Source organism: Daldinia decipiens (genome assembly GCF_022478715.1).
Source record: "Daldinia decipiens strain CBS 113046 unplaced genomic scaffold F4813scaffold_23, whole genome shotgun sequence".
Lineage (NCBI taxonomy): Eukaryota > Fungi > Ascomycota > Sordariomycetes > Xylariales > Hypoxylaceae > Daldinia > Daldinia decipiens.
Genome location: NW_026054566.1, coordinates 119,839 through 137,486, shown reverse-complemented (window position 1 = coordinate 137,486; position 17,648 = coordinate 119,839). Strand labels below are relative to the sequence as shown.

General features: G+C 47.3%; 5 protein-coding genes across 5 annotated transcripts; 1 reads left to right on the top strand and 4 right to left on the bottom strand.

The window, feature by feature from the left end:
• Positions 1–1,175: 1,175 nt before the first annotated feature.
• F4813DRAFT_397548 (uncharacterized protein) lies at positions 1,176–2,933 on the top strand (the record flags this gene model as incomplete). Its single annotated transcript, XM_049247952.1, has 3 exons — positions 1,176–1,251; positions 1,532–1,690; positions 1,801–2,933. The coding sequence occupies 3 exons, from the start codon at positions 1,176–1,178 to the stop codon at positions 2,796–2,798; spliced, it is 1,233 nt and encodes a 410-aa protein (XP_049098299.1). The 3' UTR covers positions 2,799–2,933.
• Positions 2,934–6,569: 3,636 nt separating this feature from the next.
• Positions 6,570–9,187, bottom strand: F4813DRAFT_381489 (uncharacterized protein; the record flags this gene model as incomplete). Its single annotated transcript, XM_049245683.1, has 2 exons — positions 6,570–7,255; positions 7,315–9,187. The coding sequence occupies 2 exons, from the start codon at positions 9,185–9,187 to the stop codon at positions 6,570–6,572; spliced, it is 2,559 nt and encodes an 852-aa protein (XP_049098298.1).
• Positions 9,188–9,908: 721 nt separating this feature from the next.
• On the bottom strand, positions 9,909–11,852 carry F4813DRAFT_132247 (Clavaminate synthase-like protein). The gene is made up of 5 exons (XM_049238730.1): positions 11,569–11,852; positions 11,261–11,412; positions 11,120–11,155; positions 10,700–11,015; positions 9,909–10,603 (listed from the first exon to the last, which is right to left on the bottom strand). The coding sequence occupies exons 1-5, from the start codon at positions 11,699–11,701 to the stop codon at positions 10,233–10,235; spliced, it is 1,008 nt and encodes a 335-aa protein (XP_049098297.1). The 5' UTR covers positions 11,702–11,852; the 3' UTR covers positions 9,909–10,232.
• Positions 11,853–12,006: 154 nt separating this feature from the next.
• F4813DRAFT_363949 (DUF21-domain-containing protein) lies at positions 12,007–15,058 on the bottom strand. Its single transcript, XM_049243764.1, has 3 exons — positions 14,181–15,058; positions 13,448–14,117; positions 12,007–13,390 (listed from the first exon to the last, which is right to left on the bottom strand). The coding sequence occupies exons 1-3, from the start codon at positions 14,632–14,634 to the stop codon at positions 12,415–12,417; spliced, it is 2,100 nt and encodes a 699-aa protein (XP_049098296.1). The 5' UTR covers positions 14,635–15,058; the 3' UTR covers positions 12,007–12,414.
• A 99-nt stretch (positions 15,059–15,157) lies between these two features.
• F4813DRAFT_132191 (3-carboxy-cis,cis-mucoante lactonizing enzyme) lies at positions 15,158–16,858 on the bottom strand. The gene is made up of 3 exons (XM_049238729.1): positions 16,534–16,858; positions 16,306–16,414; positions 15,158–16,240 (listed from the first exon to the last, which is right to left on the bottom strand). Exons 1-3 carry the CDS (start codon positions 16,678–16,680, stop codon positions 15,411–15,413), a joined length of 1,086 nt encoding a protein of 361 aa, XP_049098295.1. The 5' UTR covers positions 16,681–16,858; the 3' UTR covers positions 15,158–15,410.
• Positions 16,859–17,648: the final 790 nt, after the last annotated feature.

The window sequence follows — 17,648 nt, the reverse complement described above, 5'->3', positions numbered from 1 at the left end:
TCGGCCGCGGTACCGTGTCTGATATCTGATATCATAATATAAAAGTATACGATCTACTTCAACCTTGACACCTCGAAAGCCGAGTTCGACTTAGACCTTAGACTAGTCCAAGTCTAACTCGACAACTAACAGGTGAACTACTTGGCGCCTAGAGGTTTTCTTGTCAAGACGACTTACACCCACCTCAGTCAAACACATTTCCGATAGTCCCCATCCAAGGCAGGGCCTTTTCCCGGTCAGACTCTATTAGCCGCATAGCACCGCCGAGAAACGTTCGCGCTGCACTGTGCAGTCTAGCCAGCCCTTGGTGTTGGTGCCGACGGTTGATCACCGCGCGCAAAAAAATATTAAAAAAAATCCATTGAAACTCAATTGACCTTTTTTTTTTTGCGGCTCCTTGACGGGGAATACAAAAAAAAAGGTAGAGACAAGAGAGTTCTCAAACCGCAATCGCCTCAACTAAAAAAAGAATTTTCCAAGCGAAGAAAAATCTCCACTCAATCCACCATATTCTTTCTTACCCTAGGTAGACAGGAGCTTCTTTCTTCCTGTTTTCTTTTCATATCGTGAAAGCGGTCTTTCGCTCCGGTTCAGCCTCGGTCTTAGACATTAGTTTCTATACATACGTTCATACTTATTCACTTATTCCGTACGACATCGCATCACCTAAGCCGTTACATACACACTTACACACTTACAGACGCACTTACAGGCAAGACACACTTATACAAGTCATACACACTCTTCCGAGCTGTTGACTCGTCTTACACTTATATCCCCTACCCTACCTATCTACTTACATTACATACGAACAGCTACCCTTGGAGATGCGTGCATGAGGGATTCGCTTCAAAAACCTTACCTACCAGTTCCCCGTCGCAGCGTCGCCCCGGTCCGCTGCAACACAACCTACTAAGCTTATTAGCTACCGTTACCAAATCGCTACTCTCGGGCCTTTGTTGGCCCCTTGACGCCCACGTTCCCGGCGTTTCCCAGCATTTCCTTAGCGGTAGCCTCGATTTGCTCATTCATTCATCCATTCATTCACTAGGGCGCCCACCGCTCCTTTGATCCCTCCCGAATTTAGTTCGAGTTTCTTGAGTGTCAATCCGTTTGCAAACCCGAGCAACCCTCTGGCCTTCTCGACTTGTTCCAGCCTTGATTAAAACCTCACAATGTTAATTGACGGCGAGAAATGGGCTTGCGAAGCCTGTGTTAGAGGACACCGGGTTAGTAATTGCCAGCATGCAGGTGAGTAGTGAGCGCTATCATTACCGCATTTCTAGTTATTACTTCGATTTCCCTCCCCCCCCCTCCATTTATCAAGCCCATTTACAAGAACCCCCGCGGGGCAGCGCATGTAAGTCAATTATCGGCGCTCAAGGGAAGACAGAAATTATAGCAGAGACAAGGCAAGGGAAGGCTCGGACATATTTTTTCTTTCTTTCGTTCTTTCTTTTTATTTTACGACTGTGCATTAAATTACTGTGATTGGGAATATACCACTTACACATAGTCGCAATCCGTCTAGATCGACCGCTTCAGCACATCAACAAGAAAGGTCGACCCGTGTCGCAATGTCAGCATTGCCGCGCGATGCGCAAATCTCGGTCGTCTCATGTAAAATGCGACTGCGGCGAGAAGACGCACAAATGCGCCCATCTGAAGCAGACAGTTGAAGGACACAAGGGTGAGGCATCCCCCCCAATCTAAAGACGCCCTTCAAAATTATTCCTATCATATTCCTATTATATATAAAAGACCTACGAGTCTGACCTTGAAGTCTATTTGCCGGTCTAGACAGTTGCTGTTGTAATCACGGAGGACGATGCACATGTTCGCATAAGAAAGAACCCGCGCTCGATACCGTCCCAGAGTCCGATTCCGAAGCGGAAACAGATGCTCAACCGGCCAAGCCCAAGGCTACCCCCCGGCGACGGCGTACGAATACGGCGCATTCCGAGCCCATCTTGAGCTTTGACGAGAATGGCCACCACAAACCTCCGCAGAGGCATACAAAGGCCTCGCAGAAGAGCGGTCCCTACACCATAAATCGCGGCTCGTCCATGCATAGGACTGGTAGCTCGAGTAGCCTCGGAACCAAATCCGTCGACCGATCCCGAACGACGGGCTCTTCCTCACCTGATAGAGAAACGCGGATGGCCAAATCTGCGCAAGCGTCGCCTTCGATCGAAGGGAACTCGTCGTTCCAGCATCTCAATGGCCAATTGCCGCCATTGGACCTTTCGAACATCCGTTACTCCGAGTACTCCTCGTTCGACCTTTTCTCGGGTGTCTCCGATTACGAACCACCCATGTTCAGCGCAGGTCTTAGCGCGGCGTCGGTCGATTGGGCGCAATACGACGGCTTAGAGCTGAAGGGTGAAAGCTTCACACCCTCGAGCTTTGACCAGACGCAGTCGTACATGGGACTCGACTTCGGTGGCTCTACAGAGCCGACTCTAACCTCCAATTCGGGCGATGTGTCCGAGACGGAAGACTTGGCCTCCGCATTCAGCGAGCCGCAGTTTGACGGCTACGGCAACAGCGCCGCGAGTAGCTATTTAGCCATGTCACAAAGCATACTTACCGATAATGACCTGAGTAACCTCGACTTTAACCAGTTCAAGAATACGACGGCCGCGAGTAAGCTGCTCTCTAACCAGTCCTCGTTTGACGAGGGAAGCTCTGTCTTCCCTCTCATGGAGGACGACTCTATCTGGGGTATGAGCAATTTCACCGACGGCATCACGCACTCGCCGGATCCTGTAGCATCCGGCCTGTGGGATACCGCATAGACCAGGTCGCCATCACATCTCTGTGTGTGACTACGGGGCGCATACGCCCGGTGATAATATACATGCCGGCAGGCTCCGACAATGTGGGACTTCAGCGTTTTGATTTCTCGCGCTGCATTCTTCTTCAATCATGATACCACGCGCTTTATGATAAACTTGAGCTCTTGTTACATCCATCGTATACCCCTTAGGGAGTCTAGTTTCGCGCTCTCATTTTTTTTTCTTTATTTTTCTGCTGTCGATTCAGTTTATTCTGATCATAGCTCTCATCAAACGGACAAAGGCGCGGATTTGCGAAAACCTTTTTTTTCGGCAGGGGGGGGGGGGGGGAGACTTGGCATTTCTGTTCTCTGGGTAGCAGAGCTTATGACACTATCGGATTCCCGGGAGGCGTTTTTTGGACATTGTTCTTGAATTTTGTTTTGGGGGGTTTCTGTCTCATACGGGAGCGGCTCGCGCATACGAAACCTCTTTCCAGTCGTACATATTACCTCCAACAGCATATGTTTATCATTTCCCCTAAATATTTAGACCCAGACCCTCAACGGGCTGAGAGAGAGTGTGTGTGAGAGGCGGTCTGTTTCAAACAAAAAATATCTAGGTACCTTGTTCCTGCACATAGATTAGAAGTAGAGAATGCCCAGAAGGGCATATTTGGTACATCGGTTAGAATAGGCATATAGGGGAAGGGGGGAAGAGGAAAGACAAGTCGGAGTTGCTCGGCGCGGGATAATCTCACGAGTCTTCTTGCGCTGTCTTTTTCACCTTGGTACGGTATATACTTGCCTCTTTGGGTATATTATTCAGATATAGCTATTGCTATTATAACACACTGTTATTGTAACATCCTGGCCACCGCGGAACACATGCCCATGCGTCGATCAGCTGACAGCTTGCGACTTGATCGGGGGTCATGCATGATTCCCCTAGTAGACGCGGCGAAGAGGCTCCGCAAAGATTGGGGGTTTTTTCTTGGGCTCTTCCAAGCCAAGGAATCCAAGAGGGCTAGGATGACAAATTGTCGATGCTGCATACGCGCGGTTCGCGGTATATATGTAGATGGTAACCCACTATACTATGTATATGTATATATGTAGGTAGGTTAGGAGATTTCTGTTCCTGCAGCCGATGTCGCGAACCTCCGAATGAAGTCATGTAGCGAAACGGGTCGTGCCGAGTTTCTAACGGTCATAATTTTTATTTAAACAGGAAAAGGGACCTCGAGAAATATTTTCCGCATAGATGCGAACATGGCAAATAGATGCGAGCTCGGCACGCGATAGGTGGTTTCAAAAGGCAAGCCGAGATCGTACATCGTACATAGTAGTTTAGAAAGGGGGGCTTCTTTTCTCTTTTCCAAGGCCCCCCTCGTGCCGTTCTATCCTGTAGTCGGTGAGGAGAAGACAGACCTACGGCCTATGATTAGGTACAGCGTAGTGGAACACGACGGGCTTTCTAAGACGAACCAAGAGAATGCACAAGAAAAAAAAACCTAGCCGGAGAAGGAGGGGGATTACTGGAAATTTATGTATGGAGCACAAAGATTCAAAAAAAGACCCAAACGAAACGAAATGGGGGTTTTTCTTTTCTTATTTGAGAATGATCGGAAAAGAACTCACCAGTGACGACATGATGATACCATCCTGATTTGTGTGAAGGTCGGATGATGGAGGGAGGACTTGGCGTTGATTCGCCCTTTTATTCTCTCAAACTCGCTGCCGATGGAGACAGATCGGCAGACGCTGAAACCACCTTTAGGCAAATGGGGGATAAAATGTCTGCTGGTCCTATACGATTCCAAGTTTATATCAAAGTACAGTAAGAAGGGAATTACCTGCCTAACTAAACCACCAAAAACGCTACGAAGATGCAGGTAATATATATATAACTAACGTATATATGATATATGTATGATCCTTAGATCGCCAACATATCCTTAGAATCCCTCGCTCCGTATTTGCTTCGCTTATCTCGAATTTCGAGCTCAAGCTTTATGCCATACATTAGGTAGTAGGCAGGCAATATCACCTTCTCCGCTGCCATCAGTTGGGAATATATAGGGTTATTCTTTTTCTCCAAGTTCCGCGCGGCATCGTCACACCAATTGGAATAGGGGGTGGGCTACAATAGGACGACTAAGATGAAAAAACTCCACTTGGCTGCTGCTCGGCAGAAATAACCCAACTTCTTCATGCTGGCTGACCCAGGTGTTCCACAGCAGAAGAGTCTCATGGCTGTTGCTCAGTTGACTAATATAGTTGAGAAGTCTATCGATGGATTATGAAAATGTTGGGTAGCAGCAGCAATAGCTCCAACAAACCCCTCCTATGCTGAAGGTATCGCCAAAGACTTCCCGGCATATTCACTGCTACTATAATGGAATCGAATAGTTACGGGCTTCCATTTGGGGACATCCGGGGCACCCACAAGTTCTGTCTGGTAGTGCTAAGCGGAACATTTGTTATTTGTCTCCAAATATCGCTAGGTAACGGCAGTTTGAGGGTGTGCTGATTCGATAAGGCTACAAGAGACGTATACGTACAGACGCTGTATGGTCGAATACAACATTTAATAGTAATACTAATTATGTGATAGTATGAACTAGATGGTGCTCGTTGGTCAAGCATATGCCAATAGCGCTCGCTAATAAGAAAATGAAGCTAGAGTCGTTGATATTAGGTATCCTACTTACAGTATGTCCTATGGTAGGTCATCTAAATCAATTCAAATAACTACCTACCTACCTAACCTAACCCAGGTAGTCAAATTTAGCAAGGAGGTTAAACAAACCCAGTGCGAATGCAATGTGTATACTAATTATCAGTCCCCAGTATCAACGTACCGATAGATATCGATCTCTACTGTAGTTCGTAAGATCTCGGATCGAGGAGCCAAGTTTTGTCATATTCACATTTCACATTCGAGATGAGATATGGTCACTTGCCCTTTTAGGTATCAAGTATAACCTGATTGGTTCGTGGAATATGCAGGTTCGCTTGGTTGCATGTAACGCTCAAAAAGCTTCAAATTAACCTTAAAGTAGGGTTGGTTATGATTTCATGATTATGAGGTAGGTAGCTAGCTACTAATAGACCATGAGAAGGTGATTCCTCGTCACGGTAAGGAGGCTGAAGAATCTATAAGATACTTTTAATAGCCCCTCAATAATCTATACAATACACTGAAAGCTGGTAAATCACATCGTTGAATTTACACCCTTGTCAATATCCGTGCAAACAGTAAAGCGGCGTAGCACGTTAGTTGGAAGAATTCTATCACGACTACTCTCTGAACGTAACTTAACGTAACTTATTGAACGGGGTTATCATTAATATAAATCACTAATGTAGTCCGCCTGGTATTTTAACGAGGTTAGATGAAGCAAGGCTGCCCCTGGACTGATACCACCAGTCACCACTGGGCTTATGGTGAGGCCACGGCCCAGTTCCGTCGCGGCGTGCACTATTCCAAGGTCCGGCAGAAGACGACGTTCGATCTTTTCCACAAAAAAAATGCAAAACTCGCTTACAACCTATGCCTCAGATGCCAAAGACATTGCCAATTTGGCAAGCCGTCCATATCCACGAAGGATTATCGATTAATAATTATTTTCTGGCTATGCCTCGCGCCGAAACCTAGATTAAAAGTACTCAATGTATCGGTAAGTGGAGATTATATCGAGAGGATCGCCTTCTAGTATCTCCTAGAGCCGGATCACTTCACTTCTATTGGTCTACCCATAGTTCTGTACTGATACAACAGGATGCTACCCTACCGCATCATCGACGAGTGAGTTTCAGCCAGAACATTTAAGTAGCCACCTCGGGTCAATATTCGAGGATCAAACCCAATATCACTATAATTATCGCTTGTCCTGAGCGATACGAAATCTGAACTCTTCTTTTGTTTGGGTGCTTCGGATTCTGTCGCCGTAGCTAAATCGGCAAGGTGCTGTAAGCTTTGGTTTGCAGCATCCTGAGCAGTGGAAGGCCGAATATGCTCTGATATACGGTCCCTTATGACAGCATCCCACGTCGACGGAGCAAGGTTCGAGTCAAGAAGCTGCCTTAATAGCAATGTGGCTTCATCGCGGGTTTTTTCAACCTTGGCTAGCTCGAGTAGTGATAGCGCTACAAGGCAGAAGAAATGATGATTCAATGGGGTTAGGAGTTGTGTATTGGTAAGTAAGAGACCCACTGTCTCTTTGCATGGCCATAAAATGTCAGATGATTTTGCGTTGGTCTGGAAGAGATATGCAAGTAATCTACAATGCCAGTAAACCATGTGTAGTACGGGATGAGAGGCTGGCGTGATGCTTTGAGGAAGAATCTCTCGGAAGAGCTCTATGGAAAGGTTGAAGAAAGAACTCAAGATGGGCGCAGCGCCTGAATCGGGAGACAGAACCTTAGGAGGAGCTAAGGCAACCGGTGCAAAGTGGCCCAGAATGTTCGACAACCCTATCACCGTTAGCTTCAGACTGAGACTGTGGTATATTCGATGTATTCGATATACTTACGTGCTAAGTGGTACACATTTTCGCCGAGGATCGACTGCAGGCTAGGCAGAATAACCACGCTGTCGTTCGGGATAAACAACGGATTTGCAGTCCCAATAGCATTCCAACGGTCCAACATAATCAATGTCCACCAAGCTCGAGTTGCGATGTTTTCATTTGCATCGGATTCTAGAGGAGCATCGATACTCGTCTCTAGGCCTGAAACGTGAAGCCTCATTGAATAGGCTAGACCTACAGCGCGTCCCAGAACTGACGCTTTAGACGGGCCTCCGTGTTCGCCCTTCAGGGACGGCGGGCCGTAATTATCAGTTGCAAGAGCCGTTAGTATCAGTGTTTGAAGATGCACAAGGTTCATGACCGATGTACGCGGAGTCTGGTCGGATTCCCACTCTGTTATCATCCGTGTACCGGAACCAATATCGACATTAGTATACAAACCAGGGATCGAAACAAAAGACTGCATAGTACCGTAAAGCGCCTCGACGAACGCATCACGAAGGAGAGGCGGGCACTGCGCTAATTGACTTTCAACGCGAATTTTGCTTGCTGCGAGTAGAGGAAAACATGGATGAACTACATTGAGATAACCACTGAAAGCACTCTCGTCTAGTTCACGAGTTGTGCCATTATGGTTGAGGTCAAGCGGCGTCGTATCTATGACAGCAGCTGGACGGGGAGGTGTATCTGCATCGGGCTTGGACAAAGGTTGAGGCGCCAACCCATTAGCAGAATACGGAGGTGCTCTGAAATTTCCGGAAGGGTTCTGGTAAGGCTGGATCGGTCGTGGTTCCGAGCTCCATGTTGCCTGGCGCGAATTCGTAGTTGTTGTAAATTCGCCGGATATGTTTGAATACGGTCTTTTACGACTATTTTCCTCTGGCTGTGCAGGTGTGCCAAAGATATCGGCCGACTCTCTCCTGGCGCCATTCAAAAGCTCACTTAGGCTATCGACGTTGCCTCCTTCGCTCGCTAATTTGCCTTCGATGTGGTGTATTCGATCTGCCAGTTCTTTGATATATCCTTTGCTTGGGCCACGCTTCTGTGGGATTCTGCTGAAAAGACAACGAATCGCTGAACGACGGCAGTTGGAACAGGGTTCTTCACCGTTTTCCGAAACGGCATCACATTTCACCTTTTTCCTACGACACTCATCGCAAGCGCGAGATACTTTGGACCTCTTCCTTGGCGGGATACCGTCCGGTATAGCCGAAGCTTGGGCTGCGTAGTGCTGTGCCAACTGTTCCATTGTGCTCTGTGACTGTATTTGAGGGGGTTGCTGATGCGGGTGCGACTGCTGCGGTGCTAAATGCATCTGGTGGTGTTCCTGTGGGTGCTGCTCAGGTAAGTATTCATGTTGCGGCTGTTGATCTTGTATGTGCTGTTCATTATGGCCAATGGAAGAGTCGTGGGTGCCCATGGGGTGATCATCATGGGTCAATTGATCATTGTGATGCTCATGAATGTGGTTCTCGATATGATTGTTATGTTCTGGTATCTGATCATGCTGCATTTGGTCATCCTGTTGCTGGAGGTGAGGTGCGTGGGCACCGGACTGAGCTATTACATTTTCAAGGTTCGAGTCTTCATTGGGATCGAGAGGTAATGTGGGCATGCCTTGACTAAGACCCTGGCTGAGCTGAGCAGCAAGTTGCAGCTCTTCGGCACTTGTAATAGACGGGCGGACATCTTGTTGACAAGGGGTGGAGGGTTCGATATTTTCGGGCTGTGCTTGTTGATGGTCCGAATTTGAGTCGTTATACACTGCCGTACTATCTTGGCCATTCGTTACGGACACGGGATATTGTTGTATGTCAACAGTCTCGTCCCGGATTTCGGGTTTTGAGTCTTCGAGCATGGGATCTATATCGGGCATCGTGGCTAGTCGCTTTTAGACGCGTCAGAGTCTACAGGACGGGTGACAACGCGATCCTTCACACAATGCGATACTACTTGCGCTAGAAACAAACTTAGGCGCAAATTGACGCAACTGCAATAAAACAGGATGTTGCTTCTTATCCCCCGCCGAAGATGGCAACGATGCACTTGCGACAGGTAGAAGAACAGAGTCGCGGAGTGTAGTAGTCTATATTGCTTCGTTATCTGCGAACAGAGGAACGTTAGAATTACATGGCGACAGCACCAGTCGTGATGAACAGGAGTATGAAAAATGCGTCTTTAGATCTAATCCAAGACTGTTCAAGCCTATGTAAAGCCATTGATATATAGCAACGCCGGCGCGGGCGCAGCAGGTGTAGAAGCTCCCATGTCGAAATGCGACCAGACAGACGAAAAAAAAGAAAATAATGTAGAATTAGATCAGACGTACCGGCAGCAAGTTCCAATAATATGGGGATGGAAAATAGATAGACGAATTCCGGGTTTGCCCAGAAGCGGAGGAGGAAGAACCTGAATAGCCGATGTATGTTTTTATTTTTTTATTTTTAACCCAGACTTTTGTTCCTCGGTCTCCAGGGCTCTGCGCGAAAGCCGGCGATTCAGAATCAATTCTCGGAGACGGGAAAAAGTTTCGAGTTGAAAGGATCAAATCAGCGCGTGCCGGTGTGGAAGAGGGAGTTGGAAAAAGAATTTTGCGGAGGGTCGACAAGGACGAAACCCGAGAATTTGTATATATGCTTTAAAGCGTATGTGTATGCGTCTTTATCCCTGTCCCCAGCAAACTTAAAATTTGTTGTGCATGATATTTAGGTAGGTAATATGAGTATGCACAGGTCCGTCATATTACCTCAGCTATCAAGGTTACCTAGGTAGTTATCTGCGCGTACTGTATTACTAAGCACAGTCATTCACCAAATATGACAAAGACTGAAATTCATGCTTAAGAAAGTAAATATCCTCCCTCTCTTCCCAGTACCTCTTTTCAATTACGTGGCAGCACACAATCTTCCACAGCAACCCTCCTAAATAACAACCGTAGCTCCCTTTGCTACTCGTCCATACGTAGTCCCGTACCTTTCAAGCATATGCTCCTCAGCCGTCAGGGCCTTACCATCAGCACCAACAGTAGTAGGCTCGCTCCCATCAAAGGGGCTTAGCTCAACATCAGTATTGCCGTCAAAGAAGAACGGTGCCGAATACCGGTCCTTGCCGCTACGATTAACAACACGGTGCACAGTGCTCTTGTACATATTCTTAGTCCATAGCGATAGCATGTCGCCGATGTTGACCACATAAGCATCCGGGTTGGGGTCCACGCCAATCCACGTATTGGTAGAATGGTCTAGGACCTCGAGGTCACCGGAGCCGTCTTGTAGCAAGAGTGTAATTGCGCCTAACGGATATAGAAGAGCAAAATTAGGATTTTTGTCCCATTCGCTGTATAGCTATATGGAAACTTGCAAAGGGGGATGAATTAGGGAACACTTGCCAAAATCCGTATGCGCTCCAGCTCCGAGCTGACGCTCATCCGTTGAATTCTGCGGCGGGTAGTGTAATAGCCGGAGGGCGCAAACCGGATCGTTCGAGATGAACGGTACAAAAACGTCATCGCCATAGGGTAGGCCCCGAGCGAGAATTTCCATAACCTTACACGACAACTCGAAGACGACGGAGTAGTAGGTTTCCGTGGGGATTTTTAACGCTTCGTCGGGGAGTCCTTCTGGGAATATGTTCGGGCCAATCAAGTATGGATGCGCTTGTGCCCGTGGATCATCGCTAGCAATATGTTGCCCGATGGAGAAACCCTATGCGCCGAGTTGTAGTAATAGTTAGTTACTACCTTGTAGTAAAGTACGGCATAGAGGCTAACCAGGTATTATAGATGTAAATCTTCCATAGAGTTACTTACCTCTTTAATATCGGGAAGAGTATCTTCTTGTAATGCCTATTTCCATCCGAAGTCTGACGTTAGTTCTATATGATAACTATATTGGAAACTACTCTGATACGGGATAGAATAAACGGAAAGGCTTGAACTATGACCACTAACCTGGGCGCCGATTAACTCATAACCCCTGTTCTTTAAAACTAGAGGTCGTATCTTTTTCTTCTCCTCTAGCGGAATAGCGAAAAAAGTCTCTGCAGCCTTGAAGACAGCGTCTCTTAGCTCTTTAGGCACGCCGTGGTTAACGATCTGGAAGACTAAAGCGAGCAGAATTATTAACTGTTTTCTTGAGCCTTAAGCTTCGTGAGTCTATTAAATACAGATAAGCCCGGTATTTAATCGTATCAAATACTATGCAGATAGAAATGAAATTGATGCAAATAGTCGTTTCTAGAATACTGGTGGTGACTTACAGCCACTTGTAACACAGGCCTGCCGCACATTCTCAACGACTTCAGCAGCATCTGCTGAAGTCGGGTCTTCAAGGAATGGGGATATATCGACCGTTGGAATCGTAAACCGAACGGTGGGTTTATTGCTAGTCATTGTCGCGATATATCCCCTTACCGAAAATATAAAAGTTATCTTAGGTACTTAGACCAAATATCTTTAGTTCGATATGTGGTTGAAACTAGAGTTTTCCAGAGAAGACCTCGTAGCCGTGATGTAACTCTAAAGTCTCCAGCAGAGGTTGCTTACGCCCAAGTGTTATCGGCGGGGGGTTTCCACGGAGCTCGCCGGCCACCGGCTACCGGCTTCGGAATACCCAGTTTCGAGGCTTAGGTATAGGTAGCTAAGGTTGTCTCTATTGCCCTTCGAATATATATAATTGAGATGGTGATGGATGCTATGTGCTATCCGCTTTAACCCTTTCGTTATCCAACGGAGTGCAGAGTGTAGAGTTTAGGTCAGGTAGTGTAAGAAACTCACTATTTGAAGTTGTAAACTTTCATTCAATGGCAATGTTAGGCGTATCTTCAACTTTTAGAATTCTGATGATTCCGTGGATTACATTTTATTATAATAGATAGTGTTACATATTTGGTACCAACCAACAGCCCGAGATAATCTTACACGGGCTACGCTGGATAGATGGTATTATTGGGATCTGATAGCCGACGTTCGAGGTCCTGAGACCAAACCAGTACATGCTCTATAGATAATCCACCTTGGGCAATTATGCAATCATACAATCTTGTATAATTGCTGTGATATTCAAATAATATTAGGCCGCATCCCCTCGCGCTAGCACGATGCTTTTACTTCCCTCCATTCCTGTTCTTGCGACGATTTTTCTTTTTCCCTTTATTGCCCTTCGTAGCGACGGTGGCAGTGGCGGCGGAAGACGTTCCATCTTCATCAGACGATGCAGGTATAATTGCTTTCTTCCCTTCGTCGCCTGACGATGTATCGTTAGCCTCGAGAATGACTTTACGAATACCACCGGATTCGATTATATTTTCGGTAATGCTGCCGCTACGCACGTTGCCTCTTCTCCTCCCGATAGCGTCACATATACTCTCTATGCTTTCTGTCGTGGATTCCTGTGCCGGCGAGGTATCACTTTCGGCTATGACACTAAGCTTAGTCTGTGTACTTTTAGTCACTTGCTCGGAACCCTCGCCTTCAAGGCTGGTCACGATCTCGGGTGGAGGATTAGAAGGTGATTCGGTGTAACTCCGTTGTAGGGCATGTGTGCCATCCTTTGCGTTGATCTGAGATCCTAATAAACTTGTGCGTTCATCGACAATCGCAACTAGATCTTCTGCGATATCGTCAGTCGCAATAGAAGTTGAATGTTGCTGGGCGCTAGTAGCTGCTGTTGAGCCGGGTTTAAGCTTGACTGCCGAAATTCGTGTGTTCTTGGGGTTTGATGCAGGGTTTGATGGGCCAAGATGCTTCAGGTGATCCCTCATTTCCTCAAAGTTGGCTTTGACTGGTACCATAGTGTGCACCAATTGTCCGTCTTGACCGGCCGAACGTCTTCGCATCAGCAACGTTGTCATCTTCGGGCTGGAACCGAGAGCAGAAACGTCCGTCTTGCTGTTAATCGACGTACCCCGTTTAGGCTGAGGCTCTTGTCCATCTTCATCTATGTCGATAAGCGTGCTATTCCTGATCTCAAGGTCCTTAGCCATAAGTTCCCTCCGCAAAGCTCGAGCTTTAGGGGCGGGATGAGATCTACGGATGGCTTTATGCACATCGACATATACATCCGACTCGTCAATGATTTCCCTGAATTTGGCTTATGAGTGGCAGGTCAGAAATTAAAACCATAGGGAAATTACTTACTCTCCGATAAGTTCTTCAATCACATCTTCTAGCGTCACGACACCTAGGGCACCATGATCATCACCAGGAGACTCCGAGATAAGTACCATGTGGGATTTTCCTTCCTGGAAAAAGTTGATTATATCAAGACAGCTAGTTTCAGGTCGGGTCTCGGGAAGGGCAGCGAGAGCAAAGTCTTTAACTCGCTTACCATCTTCAGGATCATAGGTGATGAGGATTTTGACCAAGAGCATGCCAACAAAATTCGTCGGGTTTCCAGTTTGATGGATAGGGATGCGAGAATAGCCGGCGTCGAGAATTTGATCAATAGTCTTTTCGTCCAACACGGTATCCTCCGACATGGTAAAGACATCCTCCATTGGTGTCATAACCTCCTCGACAGGCTTGCGTTTCAGATCTAGGACAGCACTGATGATGGTAACTTCGTCTTGGTTTAGACGCTCGTCAACTTCGCCTAGAGATTTATGAAGCGTGACCAGCGTCTTCAACCCGCTTTTCTTGTATACAGTTCCATGGTCTTTACCTAATAACCAGTCGAGGAGCTTTGCAGTGGGCCATGCGACGGGAGCGAGTAAGTACATCATCAGGAGCACGGGCTTCGACATATATCCGCCGATCTGAAGACCATAGCGAACACAAACAGACTGTGGCAAGATCTCGCCGAAGATTACTGCGGGGGATAAATATTAGCAAAATTATAAGGCCTACATAGACGACTTTAAAGGACCCGTACCGATCAGGATAGTACTTCCAACAACAGCCGCAACGCCACCGCCAAAGCACCTATCTAGCACGACGGGAAGAGTTTCATTGACAATAACATTGGACAATAATAACGTCACCAAGACCCAATGTTTGCCTTTATTTAAGAGATCGTGGACACGTTTTGCGTTCTTTCGTTGGGGCTCCTCAGCATCTAAAGATATTACTTGGAGATAGATTTCATCCTGACCCATGAGTGCTATGGTCAACCCAGCAAAGGCACCTCCTGAGAGCACGAGGATCATGGACGCGACGTAAAGCACCCAGAGGGCGCCGTCTTCGGCTTTTTCGGGAACATTGTCGAAAGCATTGTCGAGAGCGTGATAAGATGTTGGAATCGCGGATGTAAGGCCGACTGAGAGGAAGAGGGCTCTGGATAGACTAAGTACAAGTGTACGGGCGCGAAGGATACCTTCGTTCCCCATGCTTGCCGTTAACCTCGCGAGGTGAAGCCGATTGATTGAGGTACACTACTGCCTAAGACGGCTTCGAGCTTGACTCGGACCAGCGCAGTTTATCAATTGATGGAAAGGTGCTACGAGAAAGTTGTTAGGGATAGAAGGGTTGCCTTTTGAGACAGGCAGTTGGCCGTTGTTCCGGTAGCCTTTAGAGCGCCACCTCAGCCAAGCAGTCAAGACTGGGATCGCACTAGGTACCAATTAAATTTGCCCAGCTTGAAATGCCAATGGATGGGTATAGATTTAACGACTATGGTCAAAGGACCATGCCATCCATCAAGGGGCTCGCAACGGTGAATAAAATAATAAGTAGGTACCTAAATGAATAAGAAGAAGGATGGAAAATTAGAATTAAGCTCCGATGACGAAGCTTAGCCCAATGGATGATGAGAACTTGATAAGCTCATGTGGGGATAAGAACATCAGATCACAAATATTGTTACTACGCGTATTGGCATATTATTGGCATATTGGCGCGGGAAGGAGAAGGTGGGCTGCAGCTACCCTTGACTGACCTTAGCTTAGGTAGCTGCTTCAACTGCAACATTGAACCTACCTAAATTAGGTATAAGGTACCTAGGTACAATACCTATCAAAAGTACAAAATATCTCAGTTATCAATCAACCACATCGTCTTCTTTACGCCTGATCATCATGAACGATATAGACTAACCACACACGTACCTTATATACGGCATTTGACATGACATATATACATTAGGTATATAAGCGCGTATATCTACCTAGTCATACCATATGGCGTTCATTCCAAAACCTGGCTCCGGAATCCGACATCTTGCAACACGGCCTAGGAATTCATCTTTCCACCTATAGATCTCAATCCATCCCTCTTGATCGTCTGTAATCGCTAACCACTCGTCGCTCCAATCGCATGGTGCCACTGCATTGCTATGGCCGCCGCTCGTAGGTGTAGGATTTAAGCAAATCTGTCTCTCGATTGACCCGCAGTCCCGCAACCGAAACGCCGCAATGTAGCCCTGTAGGTCGAAACTATTGGCTCGACTCGTCGCGAATAGATAGTCGCCCGACTTAGTGAGGACACAAACATCGCTGCGGTACATGGTATCGTGTTTAGGTATTCCCGGCGGGATCAAAGGATACGAATGGTGCGTATAAACGGGCATGTGCGTTGCCGGATCGATAACGTATTCACAAAGTCGATTTCCAGCTTCCATCAGAGCATATAGGTAATTTCCCGACGGATGCAAGGCCACCCACCGCGGGTGGTCTTTTGGATTCGGCGCATCAACGCTTCCCACAAGGTCAACCTCTCCCGACGCTGCTTTCTTATGTACCCATAGCTTGTTGGCTCTCAAGTCGGCCGAGTACAGGTAGGTTTCCGTTGGGTCGAATACCATACCGTGAATACCCGTATTGGGTTGGTATGGATAATGTTGTATATCCTTATCAAGAGCGCCGCTTGACGACACGGAGAATACGGAACCATGGCCGGCATGTGAATAGAATGGATTGCAGTAAACGGCGTATGGGGGCTGCTTTGCGGCGAGCAGAAAGATGGCGCGAGTATTGGTAGTGGACAGGCTTGCTTGAGCTACGTGCCCAAGATTACGAGTCAATCACCGGGTAGGTTGGCTAACAGGCCAATGCGAAACTTACGGTCGTGGTTCATTGAATGCGAGGCCTCGTGGACGATCTCGGCTGGACTCTTGACAGAAAAGCTGGACCATTTCTTCATGGCCGCGCCGTATATGTTCTTCTTGGCATGCTAAGACAATAACATAGGTATGAGCATTCGGGAGATTGAGTAACCTCGGCTGAACCTGAATCTGAACTTGGACTAGGTCCGGGGTCCAAAGGGGTCCAAAGCGTCTGGGTTTGACTTACATCGAAAGTCATCCAAGAGATGGGTTCGTCATGAGGGATCTCGGTTCTCTTCACCAGCTCTAATGTCAATTTCTCATCGTCAAAAGCTACAGTGAATATGGCTCCGGGTGGAGTCCACGTTCCTATCATCAAGTGATGGATCGGCATCCTTCGTTCAACCTTATCGTGGGACGAGCGTAGAAACGGTATAATCGCGACCTACATAACAAGTTGCCCGGACGGAGAAGTGAATTTGAGTTTCAAGCCCTCGATCACGATAACAACATAGACAATTAGCTCAAGTCGTTCCCCAACTATACAGACAGGCACCCAAGCTGGCCGTTGCACCGCATATTCTCCAATGAATGGTACCTCGCTTTGGGACCAACCACCAAGCTCGGTCAAAGTACTCTGGTTGCATATCCCCGCATCTCCTTAGCGATATGGATATCGCCCCTCTTTACGGATCCGAAGCATGCGAACTCTTACACCATTTTCCACCATTGCACACCTAAGTATGGCACCTCAATACCTCAATGTGGGGAAGAATCTATAAGCTTGTACACAGTAAACCACGTTTTCATTCACATAATCGGCACTAGTAGCGGTAGATGGCCACGGCAGGCGGGTTAATTCGATAGCTACCGAGTGGATGGCTACATGCTGAATCTCTAATTGCCACGCTGCAATGCCGGATAAACGCCTCATCGCCAGATTTCCCCGCTATGTCGCAGCTCGAGATGTTGTTACGCGTCTGGGTCTTGGATCTTAATGGGGTCGCGGGTCTTCAGTCAACAGGCGTTGTTCTCCGTCAAAGGAGAAAAGAGAGTAAAGCTCAGTCAAGCTCAGTCAAGCTCGTCGACGTCTTGACTTCTAATTGACACGAGCATCAGCAATGTGACATCATCCATCATCAAGGATGCCTCTGGCGAAAGCAACCCTTAGTTGGGGTATTGAGGAACTACTATGCCTAAATCGTGTAGCGGTCGTTCATGTATGCCGCTACATATTCCCATAAAACCCCGGAAGCACGCGGTTGGAGTTGGTGTTGGAGTCCCAGAAGCACGTTCAATGCCTGCCTTCTTAAGGGTGATATATCCCCCGATGGACAAGGAGGTGTATATGGCTGCCGTGAA